The following is a 16,516-nucleotide window of genomic DNA, read 5'->3' as shown; positions in this document are numbered from 1 at the left end:
AGGCAGTCTGGCTTCAAAGTCTGTGCTCTTCAGCCCTGAACACAGAGACATCAATTCACCCACCTTGGAAAAGTAGGAAACTGTTGACTCTACTAAGGAAAACCTTGGTGGCTGTGTCCAGGCCCAAAGAGGGCAGCTGCCCACAGACAGCAAGTGTCTTCAAACAAGGACTTGGACGCTCATGGCCAGACTCATCTCCAGAACTACAGTTGTGGTCGCTCACTGATTAACAACCATGACTCTTGCTACAGCTCTGGCCCTCCAAGTCTTAAAACCTATTGGTTGTTACGGTTTCCAAGTTTAGAGCCCAGACTTTTTCTCTGGAGCTGTTAAATCAATAAGAAGTGGTTTGACTCTTAGCCATATGCCCATGTATTTGTGTATTTATGTAATAAACACCCATTCAGGGCTGACAAAACACCAGGCTCTGTGCTAGATGGAGGGGCATATGGATGCGGGAGCCCGGTTCCTACCTCTGGGGCCTCAGACACTCGTGGGGAAGACAGGACTGAGACAGACACAGAGCAGAGGCACCGGTCCACCGGAGTCGGGTCTGGTCATCGCCTGGGGTGCAGAGACGATAAGGCATGACTCAGGCATTATTTCTGCCTACCAGAAGCTTGGCATCTAGAGGGAGAGCCAAAGATATAAATATATGACATGGGAGGTGACAAAATGTTTCTTCAGGGTCTGATTTCTGAAAGCTGAAAGTTTTTTTGCTTTTCCTACATTCTAAGTTATCGCTGAGTGAGAGGAAGAAAACCCATTATCAACATCTCGAGGAAGACTTTTACCTCTGGCCAAAGGTGTCTTTAAGTGTTTTCAGTGTAAAAAAAACCCATACAAAAAATGAACTTTCCAAACAGGAAGAAGGGCAGTGTGCATTTGGCTTATTGTTTTGTGTGGATATTTGGCTTATTGTATTCAAAAATGGTGCCACAATGATGGTTGTAGTTTTTCCAAGACTGTCTAGTCAATCCCATTTTACATACACCTGAGGAGGCAGCATGAACTTTTACTGCAGCTACTGTCCTCCATGAATTCATCCAGTGGATAGCCACTGAGCATTTGCTACGCATCAGGACTTTGTATTTTTCTTTTAACAGCTTCCAGTGCTACTCAGACTTGTGGAGAGTGTATAGTCTTTGTGCAAGAAATCATTCCCCTTCTGATTACATAATTACACTGGGAAATCCCTGATCTAGAAACGAGAGTATCTTGAGTTCTGTTTGCAGATCTAACTAAGAGGCTTTGGGTTAGTCAGCCCCTGTGGGCCCCAGTTTTATTCCTTCCAAACAAAGAAGCTGGAGAAGATAAACTTTGAGTGCATCCAGGTTCTAACATTCTGTCATCCTGATTGTTCTGATCCTTTCTGCAAAGTACAAAAAGGCTGTCTCATTGCCCCGTCTAGTTTCTCCAAAGAGCCTTCATGTCCTTTACTCTTTCCTCTTCCTCTAATTAAATGAAGTAATGGTCCACTTCTGAAAAATAGTTTCATCTCGCATCCTGCTTCAGCTCATCGGTTTTTATTAAATAGGTAAGTTAAAGTCGAGTAGAAACTCAATGTATGTAATTTAACCTTTATTTGGATCCACCGTTTTACTATGGGTCCCAGAACTCTAAGGACAGATTCTGCAGCATGTTGTTTTTGTATTCTGTAAGGAGACTGTGAATCATTTCACTTTGTCGGCATGGAAATGACAATATACAGGAAAAAATACAGCATGGCAGTTATAAACCTGAACTCTGGAGCCTGGGTTCAAACCCTGCCTCTGTTCACTGTGTGCTTCTGGGTTGGTTTCTCAGATGAGAATGGTAGCAGCACCCTGGCTAGGGTCGGGAGGATTAGATATGGCAGGAGAACTCCTGGCCCAGGGTAATTAACGCAGGGATGTTTGCCAGTGCTGTCTTCATTACTGGAGCTGAGTATATAGATAGAGTTAATAGTTGTAGTCATTGCAAAGCCCTCTGACATTATATCACATGAGACCAGGAGGACTCCATGGGGTGTGGGGGTCAAAGACAGGCTCTAAGTGAGCTTGGAAGCATCAGCGTTTTCATCCAGCTCCTCTCACCTGCCATCTTCATGGTCAGAGCCATGTCGAGGGAGCCGTCAGCGACTCCTCCTGTCCCACCCTTGGACCCACCATTTTCCCACGTGGTCCCGCAGACACCCCAGAGTGGTCATGAAGTTCTGCTCTTATGCCAAGAACCCCAAAGCCATTTCTCTTGTGATCCACAAACCTTGTCTGCTGGAAAAACTTGAATTTGCTGGAGGAAGCTTGTCAGTTGTCAGTGTCTGAAGGAACTGATTCTAAGGGATCCTATCTCTTTCACCACTGACCTTCCAGCTGTTTCTGAAGCCACAGAGGTCCACCATGGGGACTCCCACGTGGAACTGGGATAACTGGGTTGTCCCATACTGATAAGTCTTGACTGTCCGACACAGATCAAGTGCTTATTTGACTCACATGTTAGGTAATCTCCAGAAAAACACAACCAGAATGACCAAACTCATTTAACCTTATTCATGGCTTCTCCCAACTGCACAAGTGGATTGACGAGAGTGTGATTCACTTGATGATCAAATGGGGAATTTTGTATGATGCTAAACAGGGTTGTCACTGTTCTACAAATATACACAAAATGATGATGATGATGTAATAGCTCGGCATATGGAAATCTTCAAGATTAGGTTTTCCTTTGGGAAGGCCTGGGCTTTAAGGATCTTCTGTTGAACACTGGCAGATCGGTGCGATGGTTTTGCGTGCATTCTGTGTTTATTTTTTTGTAATCATTACTGTTTATTGTTGTTTAGGGTCAAGGAGTGAAAAAGAACAGACGGCTTGCCTTAGAGCTGATGAAGAAAGCAGCTTCCAAGGTAACACTTGTGCATATTGTCAGAGGGAAGCCTTTGCCTACACACACGCACCCATGCATTCACAAGTCTAGGAGAGTGAACGGCCAGCCTTCCGAGGAAGGTAGAAATGCAGTGGGGAGGGAGGGGTCGCTAGCATTGCAGCGATTAGTCATTTTTGAGCTACAACACATACACAGAAACCTGCACAATGGGGATGGCAAACTTCAAAAGGAGAACTCACTTTCCAGTCAATAGAATTCAGACCAATTTTGTTTGAAGGCTAAAATTATAATCAAGGGCTGCCCTAATAACAAGCAGCAGCAGGGGCTCCTTGAAACTGAATGGATATAAATGCCAATGAATTAGGAAAACCAAAAGCCTGATTCCCCTGAATCTTGAATCCTCTGGATTAACCCTGTCATGTCCAGTGCTCATTTGCTTCCCTGGGCTTTAATAAAAGGACTATTTATCAAGTTTATTGCTGGGTTTAGAAATTATTTTCTTTTTGTCACCATTTACTCTTCAAAGTAACCTTCAAGCCAACTAGTTTCAGTATTGCAGTACAGAATGGAGGTTGTGATATTGCTTGTGAGGGGATGCTCACACACACACAAGCAGGTATGTGCAACATATCCCTATGTGCAAACACACACCCTCAATGCATGCACACTCACGTGCACACTCACACACGCATGCACACATATTTTAAATCAATGGATTGGTAGAAACCACTGTAACTCTACAACCTAGGCAGAGTCCTTTATAGCTCTTCAGGCTCTTGAATATACCTTCATCCCAAGGCTGCTAATATTTGCCCTAACTGCAAAAATTCCTAAAGTAACCATGCCGATTTTCCTTCCTCACACACTTTTTTTCAGGAAGCTTAGAGTGTCTATTTTTCCTGTGGACTAGGAGCATGCAGTCAGAGAGTCGAGAGGCTTTTTCTCCACCTGTGTGGTCTCAAGAGGGCACGTCACCCAGGAGACAGAATGGGCTGAAGCACACGCCAGCTCGCAACCCTGACACAGACTATAGTGCAGAAATAGAAAAGCTGCTTAATGTTGGTCATTGAGGGCATAGTTCTAGAGCACCCTAAAACGGGGCTTCCTGGCAGGTGTGAAATTTGCATCTCTTTAGCATGCTAGTGGTGAATTGTCGTCTAAGGTGCTTTATTCGGAGCGTGCTTTTAGCAGAGCTGAGATGAATATTAGAGGAAATGCAGTTTTATAGCCTGGAGTACTCGCATTCTTAAGAGTGTTACATGATTCTCACTCATTCATTTGGCAGGGAGTTATTAAGCCCTTACTCTTTGTCAGGCACCATGGTGAAGCACAGAGTTTGATGTCTAGAATTAGCTAAAAGTCACTAAATCTGCAGATACAGCTGGAAATGTCCAGAATAAGGTGTGAGCCTGAAGAAATAAAACAAGATTTCTCGTGGGGCTCCTGACCTGGGTCCTAATACAATTTCTAAAGAAAGTTCTGCTAATGTTTTGAGTGATGACAGGTAGCTTTGAATAAACCTATGAACACGGAGGTGAGCAGTACAGAAACCATTTTGATGTAAATTCCATGGGCTTATTCCAAAGCTGGTTCTTGCCACTTTATAATATGGTGTGGTCTGTCACTTCATGGAAATACTTTCATCCTGCAACTTCTCATGGGGCTGCCTTGCATCTGGTACCACCTGAGGCTCAGGAAGAATGTTTCTGAGACTGATCCACAGCACTGATACCGTGCCAAGTGTCAGCTGTCTTGAGGGCCTGTGAATCTGAGCACTGCTCAATGTAGGATTTGGATTCTGTTTGGTGTGTCATCAGCATTCAAGGGATGGCTCTCATCCCTTGGTTCATTCAAGTATTTATTGAGCACTTACTGTATACAGCATATAGCAAGTACTTGCATACAGCAAGTACTAACACAGGTGTCTGGAATACAAAATAAAGATCCTTGCCCTCATAGAGCATCTATTCCAGTGGGTTTTGTCAGTTTCTTTCTCCTGGTCTTCTTGGCACCTGGAGTCTAATGTAAAAGCTAAAATGGTTTCGGGAGCCCTCACAGATGAAAAGGCTGTAGGCTGGGATCTTGGCATCCATAGTTGAGGGACAGCTGTTCTTCACTTCTCAAAGGGGAGGGGAAAGAGATTTTGTTCCACACTTGGACTCTTAACCTGTCTCACAGATGCAAGGGCACTCACCGTTTGCCTCTCTAATCCTTTTCTCACCTGCTTGTCCATGGTCTTGTTGATCTGGCAGGAAAGCAGGAATGAGAGACCCGAACGTCCAGGTTTGCACACTTCACCCCCGCAGGGTTCCTAAGCCTTTGACAGCCACGCTGGAGGCTACCATACAGAAGCAGGTGGGAGCACCTTGAGAGGGCAGAAGGGGCCCCTGAGAGCATGAATCAGCAAGAACAAGGAGACTTGAGACCAGACTCACAAGAGCCAGCCCTTCTGTGGTACAATCCCAGGTTTAGACACAGTTTTGAAGCCACCCTCCCTTCTCCGCCCCCTCCCCTCTGCCTCAGGCCCAGCCACTCTACCGGTCTGCTAAGCAGACCCATAGCCCCTGAGCTTTACAAGTAGACCATTGCGGCTTCTTCCCGCAGGTGATTTGTTGGTGTCCTGTGCAGGGTAATCAACAGGCGGCTGGCAGGTCACCTAGAAACCAGCCCAGCAAGGCCAGGTTCTGGCCTCCTGTCGCAGCTGAGTGGTTGTGAATTTCAAGGGCGTTGCTGATACTCAGGGCAGCACAAGGCCTTCTGTAGACAAGGGCATTGCGAAACAGTCCACGGGGGCTGAGTGATGATTCAAGGCCAGCATCATTGCCGAGGTGGAAGGCAGAAATCCCAACAGCAGGCTGGTGAAGTCCTCCTGGGAAGACTTTGAGGTGGCCTGATGTTTTCTAGCACTTGGCATTTCTTTAATGCCATCTGGCCCCAAAAAGAGACAGGAAAGGTTTTTCTCAGACTCTGGCAGAATGCTTTCACAACAACAGATTCTATTTAGAGAATTTTTCATTAAAAAAAAAAAAAGTCATTTCTTTCTTGTTGTTCTAAAATCCAGGGGTTGCATCAGGCAGTCAACGGCCTGGGATGGTATTACCACAAATTCAAGAAAAATTATGCCAAAGCGGCTAAGTACTGGTTAAAAGCGGAAGAAATGGGGAACCCAGATGCCTCATACAATCTTGGAGTCCTGTACTTGGATGGAATTTTCCCAGGAGTTCCTGGAAGAAATCAGGTAAGCCTTGTGACCAGCTGTGCAGCTGGTCAGACACTTGGTCAGGAAGCAGGTGTACTATGTGCCCAGCCCAGTACAGACACCATCCGAGATACATATCATGAGCTCAAGGAACTCAAGGGCCCAGTTAAGACGAGAGAGTGAAGAGCAAAAACTGGCATCAGACAAATGCCAAGAGTGTTCTAATCACTGCGACCCAAGCAGTTCTGAAAGGGGAAATAGGGAAAGCCAAAGCAGTCAGGAGGGCTTCATGGAGGAGGAGGCTTGCGCTGGGGAGAGGAGAGGGAGATGATGCGAGACGAGAATAAGAGAGATGGTGCAGAGATTGATCACTGATCTTACTGGAAGCAAAGAGGGCTGTGTCCAAAAAGGATTGCCAGGTATGAGATCGGATTTAATAATCATGATGTAAATAGCAATGACAGTCTTCAGGGTTTGCTGAACACTTCCTCTGGGCCATACACTCATAGATACTTTCTGTGTGCCATCCCATGTCATTCTAACTATACTCTTGGGATACAAATGTTACTACATCCATTTAACAGAATAAGCGACCAAGGCTCTGAAAGGTTTCATAACTTACTCAGACGTCAGACACTTAAGTGGAGTCAGGACCTGGTTCCCGTGTGAAATGGAAGGCCCTCGTTATTGATAATAATGTTAGTGGTGGTAATAACAATCTGAGCCCCATTACAGTCAACGAATTAACTGAACACCCACCCTCTGCCAGACACTGTTCCAGGCAGTAGGCAGAACAGTCTCTGCTTTGGAGAAGCTTATATTCCAGTGGGACAGAAAGATGATAAGCAAAGATAGAGCGTGAGGGAAAATGGAGGGAAGTGACATGGGGAGAACTAAAGCCAGATAAGGAGGACCCAGAAGGTAGAGACTAGGGGATGCTATTTTATAAGCGAGATCAGAGAAGCTCTCTCTGATAATGTGACCTTGTACAGACTCCTGAAGGAGTCTTGTGAGTATCTGGGAGAACATTCCAGAAAGAGGGAAGAACATTCCAGAAAAAGGGATCAGCAGAAGAACAACAGGGAGATGCAACTGGCAGGAGCTGAGCGCAAGAGAGGTGGCAGAAGAGATAAGGTCAATGAGGCAGGTGCCCAGGCAGCTGCTCTGAGCAAGATGGGACAGCTCTAAACAAGGCTGGGATATGCTGTGTTTGAAAAGGCTCCTCCTGGGTCCTGATGGAGATGGGCTTGACGAAGAGAAGAGCAAGAGCAGGGAGTTGATGCAACAAGGACCTACAGTAGGGCACATGGAACTCTGTACTCCATGTTGTTACGTGGCAGCCCGGATGGGAGGGGACTTGGGAGGAGAATGGACACATACATACGTGTGGCTGAATCCCTTTGCTGTTCACCTGAACCTGTCACAACATAGTTAATCGGCTATCCTCCAATACAACGTTAAAAGTTTAGAAAAGAAGAAGCAGGGGATTAATGTACTGAATCCAAATGGGCAGTATCAGAAAGAGGGCTGAGATGTGACTAGATTGTGGATCTGTTTTGAAGGTCAAGAGGGCAGAATTTGATGGTGATTGGATGTGAGGTGTGAAGCAGGGAGAGGACTCAGGCTGACTCCAGGGGGTTTGGCATTTATTGAGATGGGAAGAAAGGTAGTATTCAGACAGATGGGCAAGCTGTAGCAGCAGATTTAGGGGTGATTATTTTTGGTAAAGCATCATACCAAGCCTCGAATATCCATTATCTTATTTAATCCTCATGACAAGCTTTCATGGTAGCTACTATCAGAAGTCTCATGTTTCATTTGTAGAAACTGAGTATTCTCCTAGTTGGAGAGTTAAACTGACATGCTCACAGTCACGCAGCTAGTAAGGAGCAGAGCTGGGGTTTGAACACAGGCCTGTCTGACTCCAAGTTCAGTTCACTTCAGTCGCTCAGTCATGTCTGACTCTTTGCGACACGATGGACTGCAACACACCAGGCTTCCCTGTCCATCACCAACTCCTGGAACTTGCTCAAACTCATTCCATCGAGTCGGTGATGCCATCCAACCATCTCATGGCATCACCGACTCCAAAACCCTTGCTTAAAAATGGCAGTCAATTGCCTGGGAAAAAATAATGATCATCAGTGGCGCGTCTACCCATTTAAGCGTTTGTTTTCTCTTTCGCCTCGACCTCTCTTTGACTACATAGGAGGCTGTGTATTTTTATGCATTGCAAATGTCTGTTAGCCCTCCCACACATCTGCTAGAATGGATTTTTTAATTGTCACACTCTAATTTTCACCTTCCTACTGGAACTGCAGTTTTTGCATCTGAGTTTGAAAAAAGGTATTAAGTGAGGTTAGGAAAGCAAATGCCTGAAGTTTCGCCAGGTGTGACTTCTGCTGCGGTCTTCTGTCTGGCTGGCAGGGGGTTTATGTGAGGATACCTGATGATAATGACATTCGTAATGTTATCTTCTTTATTGGGTAAACTGAATAGAATAGCTGTAGTCTGCAGTCAAGTTTAGCATGTTGAGAAGCTTCTGTGATTGACTGTCTTCCTGGAACTTGACTTGGTTTCTTAAAGATATCAGATGTTATAAGCCTATGATGAAATCACATGTTACGTACCTCACGACCTTAGCTCTGATGAAACCTGCCCAGGAGGACGTCTCGCTAATGACACCGACGTTTGCTCATCTCTTTCCAGACGTTAGCCGGTGAATATTTCCATAAGGCTGCCCAAGGTGGACACATGGAAGGAACTTTGTGGTGTTCCCTGTACTATATCACAGGCAACCTAGAGACGTTCCCGCGAGATCCCGAGAAGGCTGTTGTGTAAGAACCTATCAGATGCTGCTTGTGAAGGGAAAGCCATATACTGTGTTCACCACATCTGAGAAAATAGAGTTCTTTTTTCTTTTATTCTTTTTTTTTTTCATTTTTAAAGTGTAATTTTTATCAGTTGCTGCTGCTGCTACTAAGTCGCTTCAGTCACATGCGCACAAAAAGCCAAATTATTTGAGGAGGCAAAAATTTAAAAAGTAATAATTTGACAAGAAAAATAGGAAGTCTCTATCCCCCACCCACATACCATTTCCTGCTGCCTAGAATAAATCACTTTTCATGTACTCTTGCCTGGAAATTCCCATGGATGGAGGAGCCTGGTGGTCTGTAGTCCATGGGGTCGGTAGGAGTTGGACACGACTGAGCGGCTTCACTTTCACTTTTCACTTTCATGCATTGGAGAAGGAAATGGCAACCCACTCCAGCATTCTTGCCTGAAGAATCCCAGGGACGGCGGATCCTGGTGGGCTGCCGTCTATGGGGTCGCACAGAGTCGGACACGACTGAAGCGACTTAGCAGAAGCAGCAGCAGCAGCATGTTTTATAAATAATTATATCTCCTTTTATTTGCCCCTATGTCTAAATAACATACTTAAATCACTATTTCTTATTATACTCACTACAGACTTTGTCTAATGATGTGTCACTGGGAAAAGACAAATATATATACAGTTCTTTCACTCTGCCAGTTCTAACTGCCCTGCATGTTCACACTTCCTACCTTCTCCCATCTTCCCCATGAGTACATCATCATTTTGCTTGGATTGGTATCAGGGTTCATATTACTGGATTTGCCAAAAAGTTCTTTTGGCCAACCCAATATTTTTACCATTTAATGCTACTCATAGCTGACCATGTAGTGTGCTCTGGCTACTCTTTCTTGCATAACTTTTTGTTTTCTATGGAATGCTGCTACTAATTATTACTTATTTGCTTAGCTCTCTGTGTACTTCTCATTTCCTGTGTACTTGATATTCACATTCTCCTCGTGTTGTCTAAATCTCCTCTCAGTATGTCTACACCTATCAAGTACTCTGTTCATTTAATCTTCTTGGCAACATCTCTTCTCTTTGTTCAGGGAGAGCTGTCTTCCTGCTATTGACTTGTTAGAATTCTAGATTAATGTTATCTTTTTCCATATTGGTAGACTCTTTTCATTAAGGTTTTCACATCTTTGTTTCAAAAAATGACAACTCTTAAACATTCATTATAAAGGGCACTGAACTCAAGTGCTCCCAAAGTATATCTCTCTTTGCCTTCTTAACATTCAGTTCCAACTTGTGGCTCCATAAAAATTCTAACAAGCAAAATATTCCCCAAGTGAGATTTATTGAAATTACCTGAAGTAAAAAGAAATTATCTAATTTGCCACAGTTTGGATATTTTCTCCTCTGTTTCCTTTATAGATGGGCAAAGCACATAGCTGAGAAAAATGGCTATTTGGGCCATGTCATTCGCAAAGGCCTCAATGCCTACCTGGAGGGCTCATGGTAAGTTCAATTAAACTGTCTCAGTTCTTACCTTTCAATCCGTCAGTGTATTCTTAGGAGATGGAATCTTAAGATGCAACTGAGAAAGCAATTTGCAGGGAAATCACAGCCTCCTGGTAATGATATTCAGAGTATCACCGACTGATTGGCTGTTGATTAGAAAACATAGCATTTCCATGTTTAATTATACGCAAAAATTAGTTCTCTAGGGGAAGCGTCCACATTCATCAAGTTGAAAGACACATGAATGCATTGACTTTTCTTCCCTTCGACTTGTTCTACTTGGTTTCAGAGTCTGGAGACAGTGTAGGGGATCCCTGCTGACCCTCTGCCTCTCACTGGCACGTCACAGAAAGTCCAGGATTTCTATCTTGTTCGTGGGAAGGAGTGAAAGCAGTGTGTTTAGGGCTTAGGCTACATCTTTCCTAGGATTGTTGGATGTCACTCAGCAGACCTCAAGTATCACAGCCAAATAGACTCCCCCTCTCTAAGTATCTTCTGATGGAGTTAACAAATCTCACCATGTATGAAATGGGGTGAAACCCCACACATGAGGACCAGTAAATGCCCCATTTCCAGTTACTTGATTTTACAAATATAAGGGCACTCCTCTCTAAGATCTACCTGAGTCCGTCTCCCTGTTCTCAGTTTTCAGGCCTCGCGGTCCATCTTACTTTTCTTTGGGCTACATTTTGTGTGCTTGTTTATTGTCTAAATGACCTGGATATTTCCGTAATAACTAAAAGGGAAATGCAAATCAGCACACATCCCATTGGTCCACCATCTCAAATACATTAGAACAGCCCTATCATTGATTGTGCTCTGATCTGAACTTTAATTAAAAATTAAAATATAAGTCCCAAAAAAGGCCATTTCCTTCTTTGGTTCATGGATGCCCAGGTAATCCACAGATAGCATTTCAGTGAATGAGAATCTCAAATTAGAAAATGCAGGGGAAATGGGCCACGTGAAAAAAAGCACTGAATAAAACTGTGTATTAGTATCATCTTATAAAAGTTTATCATCTTTGGCCTCACTTTGCATAATGAGAAAGAATTTTTTTTAATGAAATGATCTTTTCCCAATTGATACACCTTACTATTTGTGTGCTGTTTATTTTGTTTCCCAAGTAAACTTCAATTTATAAAACTTCCCAGTTTGACCTTAGCTCATTTCTGCTTCTCACCCTCCACATTTCCCATCCTTTGCTCCTGACAACTTCTTAGGGGAAACTAAGTATTCAAACATCAGAATGTTTCTATGTGGGGTTTTTCCAAAGGAAGAGCACATATGTAAACACCCCCAGTGCACATACACACACACAAACACACACACACACCCCCCAAGATGTCTCACAGTTTTTCCCATAAAGAGGGTATCTGCTAATAGCTTAGCTTTCTTGCCGACCTTTGAATTTAACATCACAAAGCACTTCAGGGAGCACATTTAAAATTTTTCTGTGAAGGTCAAGAGGGATTAAGCTGCAGTGGCCTGCTTTCCTTCTTAGAATATTCAGCCGCATTACATGATTGATTTGGGGGCGGTGGGGGGCAGTGGGTTAAGTGTGCTCTCCATGGTTGGCAAGTTGGGGTTTGGTTCAGCAGATTTTCCTGAGTACACTTAAATTCAGGGTGCTGTAGCTGCAGGGCATGTCACAGGTAAGACTGGGGGCAGTCCACTGCCTCATCTCTTCCTGGTGGTAAACGGCCTGCAGTTTCTCAGGTGGCCCATATTCTCTCTGACTTCTGGGCCTTTGCACTTGCTGTTCCCTCTGCCCAGAAGTCCTCCCTAACCCCTTAGTCCCTTTGTCCTTGCATGGGTCATGATGGCTCTTTACTTGTTGATTGCCCTGTGATGTGTATCCCAGCACCCAGCACCTAATGGCTTCTAGGAAGTACTCACAAACTACTGAGAGGATGATTTAAAGCAAATAGACAGAACAACCATCACTGAAGCGCCATGAGTGGTCGGGGATTTGGAGGAAGAAAAAATGCAGCCTGGTCAGGGCACTTAGTTCAGCCTTTACAAAGGAGGTAACACGATATGGCCTCGAGGCATGGGTGGAATTTCCACCAAGTCATAGTACTTCTATGGGCTTCCCTGATGTCTCAGATGGTAAAGAATCTGCCTGCAAAGCAAGAGACCTGGATTCGATTCCTGGGTCGGGAAGATCCCCGGGAGAAGGGAATGGCAACCCACTCCAGTATCCTTGCCTGGAGATTTCTGTGGACAGGGGAGCCTGGTGGATTACAGTCCTTGGGGTCACAAAGAGTTGGACATGACTGAGTGACTAACACTTTCACAGTAATGAACAGGATCACAAAAAGCAAAGAAACAGGAAAATTCTGGGTGTGTCTAGAAAATTTTAAGCCACCCAGTTTGCCTTGAGGGTAAAATTTGTAAAAGGAAGTGGTATATGACAAGACTAAAGAGGTGCTGTGTTATGGGATTTTGAATAGCAGTTATATAGTTTTCATTTAGTTTGCCAAGTAGTGGGGAGCCAATAATGGTTTGAGGAGAGGGTACTGACATGACAGAGGTGGGTTCTGAGATGCTTAACCAAACAGCTGCAAATTATGGGGAAGAGAAGGGAGAACCTGAATAGGGGAGTTAGTTCAGAATCCAGGTTAAAGGAGCTGAGCTTTTGAGCTGGAGCTGCAGCCTGAGCTAGGTAAGTTGTTTCCACTTCTTTTATCACTCGATAATTGTTGCATACCAATAATATGTAATATGTATGTAAATTCCAAAGTGAAAGTCAATCAGTCGTGTCTGACTCTTTGCTACCCCATGGTCTATATGGTCCACGGAATTCTCCAGGCCAGAATACTAGGGCCGGTAGCCTTTTCTTTCTCCAGGGGATCTTCCCAACCCAGGGATCGAACCCAGGTCTCCCACATTGCAGGCAGATTCTTTACCAGCTGAGCCACAAGGGAAGCCCAAGTTCCAAAGCATAACAGTAAAATGAACACCTGTAACCCTACCATCCTGTTTAAGAAAATAGACCATTGAGACCCCCTGCATGTTCTTCCCAGATGAAACCCACCCCAGCCCCCAGGATCCAGAACTATTTCGTGAGTCTTTTGTCCCTCGGCCCGTTGCTTGCTTTATAGCTTTGCTATATATGGATATAAATCTGAGCAATAGATTTGACTTGTTTCTGAGCTTCATATCATTAGAGTCATATCATATGTAATTCCTCATAAATAAACATCATGCTTATTTAACCTGATGTTTCTGGGATGCATTTCTTTGGACACATGTAGGTCATTCATTTTCACTGCTGTCATATACTGCAATTTACTTACCAGTTCTCATATTAACACATATTTGGGTTCTTTCCCTTAAGAACAATGTAGCTATGCACATATTTTATGTATATCGTAGTACATGTAGGAAGAATTTCTTTAAAAATACATGCTTTGGAATAGGGTCACAGGCTAGCCATGTGTTCAACTGTATAAGACAACGTCAACTGTTTTCCAAAATATTTTACCCACTCCTGTCAACCCCATATAAATTTCTGTTTCTTCATATCCTTGCCAATTCTGATGCTGATGCTAAGTATTATTAAAGATATGTCTTCATGTGGACCTGAGACCTTTTCCTACTAACAAGAAGAAACTCCTAGTACCCACTACAGTGGGAGGATCTTTGTCAAAGTATATTTGAGACAAAGAGCTTTTCTCTTTTCCTTCTCTCTGAGCTTCCAAATGCCTCAGGGGTTAAATAGAAAATGTATGACCGTTGGCCTCCTCACACCACAACGTGGCATTTTTGGGGGTCTCATCTATTTTGCTGTGATAGAACTAAATCATCCGCCAATGTCCCAAGTTCACCTCTTTTTCCATTTTTTGTGAGTGCATTTATTCTGGGCATTATTTTCAAATCACATGTGTCAGTTTGATGAGCTTGTGCTTTTCTGTGTTGTTCTGAGATTTATATGGGATAGTTTAAAAGAGGAGCATGATTGAGAAAAGGGCATTTTGCTGCTTAGGCAAAATATGGAAGATAATGCTGTCATGCCTGAGGCTATCCTTGGACACCAGGAGACATCAGCTAAGGAGAGGTCACCTGTCGTGTTTCATTTCTTTCCCGTACACCCTGCTGTGTGTTTTATCTGTGAGCTGTGTGTTTTATCTGTGAGCTGTGTGTTTTATTGTCCTTTGTCTTAACTATACCCCCCAAACACTTAACCCAGGAGGTTATCCAGATTCTAGTAAGCTTGAGGCAAGACAAGCAGGCATGCAAGATTCCTGTTGAAAGAGATGGCGTCTTTTTGCCTTGGAGCAGGGTCCTAAATTCCACTGAGACCCCAGGATTTTTTTTTTCCATATATATATATATACACTTCCAGTTTGGACTGCTTCAGGCATTGACAGAAAAGAATCCAGAGAAAATAATTGGCTTGTTTGAGAAACTGCTCAGAGAAACTCAAATTCACAGTTCACAACAAGCAGCCAAAGGATTGATTATTAAGATGTATCATTATAAAAGTTCTATAAATGGATGTGCAGAGTCTGAAGTGGGAGGGTAACAAATGTGCCCCTACACTCGCTCTTTAATCCGCTTCTCTCTGCACCCCCACCCCAATCCCCATCAGAATGACTGCCTGGGCAACTAGTTCACTTTAGCACATTGGAAATAAAGCTGGACACCCTGGTCAGCTTCCTAAACCTTGAGGAAGTTCACGGAAGGATAGTACGTACAGATTTCCGGCTTGTCTCTGGGCCGCCTACACAGAGAAAATACTGAGTAAATGTTTATCCTGTGAATAGAAGGATAGAAATATCTGTAATTAATACTTTCAGGCAATCTCAGTTGAGACACAAGAGCACGCAAAGTGCTGGGAGGCTGAATGTGGATAGGGTTTCTGCAGAGGTGTCCTGTCTCTGAAGTCTTCATCAGTTGAGAAAATCTGGTCTTCATTGTTCTGACACTTGCCTAGAGTTCACTCTTCAATATATGAAAATGGATGGTGGTGATTTTCGATTCCATGGCTCTGTAAAATGGAAGACAGAGGTGTATTTCTGTTCAGTGCTTTTTCTTTCTTTTTTTTTTTTCTGCCACTGGGCATGTGGGATCTTAGTTCCCTGACCAGAGACTGAACCTGCGCCCCCTACAGTGGAAACGCAGAGTCTTAACCTCTGGATCTCCAAGAAGTCAAAGTTTTTAGACTTCTTTTTGATGATTTGAGTGCTTCCTCAAAGGAAACACTTGAGAATTCTGTGAAATTTCCTCTTGGCTTCTACTGACACAATAATTGGCCAATAGAAGGTTGTTGTTGTCATTTAGTTGATAAAGTCATGTATGACTCTTTGCAACCCCATAGATTGTAGCCCACCAAGCTCCTCTGTTCATGGGATATCTCGGGCAAGAATACTGGAGTGGGCTGCCATTTCCTTCCCCAGGGGATCTTCCAGACCCAGAGATCAAACCTGCATCCCCTGCATTGGCAGGCGGATTCTTTACCACTGAGCCACCTGGAAAGACCCAGTCAGTGGAAGTCTTCCTATAAAATGTGTTCCTCTCTTCCCTGTCCCACCACCCAAGTAACTTTAGAGACAAGGTATTTTCTTTATAAAATTTGTCATAGTGACTTTGTTTTTACAGGAAATGTCAGCCTGTGTCCCTTGCTCCCAAATTCTAACAGTCTGCCCAACCACTGTCTAAGAAAAGCTCATTTTCTTACATTGCAGTAATATGAGCCCTGTTCCATGATGGCAGCAGAGGGAGCCCACCTGACATCAGCTCCTGGGCTGGCAACTCTATACCATCTCCTTCCCTCATCCATTCCTGGGGGAAACTGACACACTGATGCAAACCTGAGTGTTTGAGATTATAAGACCTTTGGGATGGGACGTTATTGTTGGATGGGACTTGCTGCTGAACCTTCCTCGAGGGTCCTCCATCTAGGGTCCACTCTGAGGATTCTTGTCACCAAACGTGATTCTTGCAGGCTATGTAAGAAAATGCCTGGGGCCTTTTGTGTTGTTGCAGTCACAGTTGTGGGCTTGTTACATGGCTTGTCTACACTCTTTACATGGTTGCTTAGCCAGCCTTATCTCTTGAGCATGAGTCATGCCTAATTGGTCAGCTGCCTTGGTATCTCAGAGGCCAGA

At 44.0% G+C, this 16,516-nt stretch overlaps 1 protein-coding gene across 2 annotated transcripts in view; it reads left to right on the top strand.

Annotated features, from left to right (window-relative positions):
• Positions 1–16,516, top strand: part of SEL1L3 (SEL1L family member 3) — a 112,297-nt gene that overhangs the window by 76,956 nt on the left and 18,825 nt on the right. For both annotated transcript variants that reach the window (XM_055434425.2, XM_055434426.2), the window contains exons 14-17: positions 2,819–2,881; positions 5,924–6,100; positions 8,771–8,898; positions 10,314–10,397. In XM_055434425.2, the coding sequence (XP_055290400.2) occupies positions 2,819–2,881; positions 5,924–6,100; positions 8,771–8,898; positions 10,314–10,397 (452 nt within the window). The remainder of the gene's footprint in view (positions 1–2,818; positions 2,882–5,923; positions 6,101–8,770; positions 8,899–10,313; positions 10,398–16,516) is intronic.

Source organism: Moschus berezovskii, chromosome 5 (assembly GCF_049115385.1).
Source record: "Moschus berezovskii isolate FMDL1 chromosome 5, NW_MosBer_1.0, whole genome shotgun sequence".
NCBI lineage: Eukaryota > Metazoa > Chordata > Mammalia > Artiodactyla > Moschidae > Moschus > Moschus berezovskii.
This window is presented reverse-complemented; position numbering and strand designations above follow the sequence as displayed.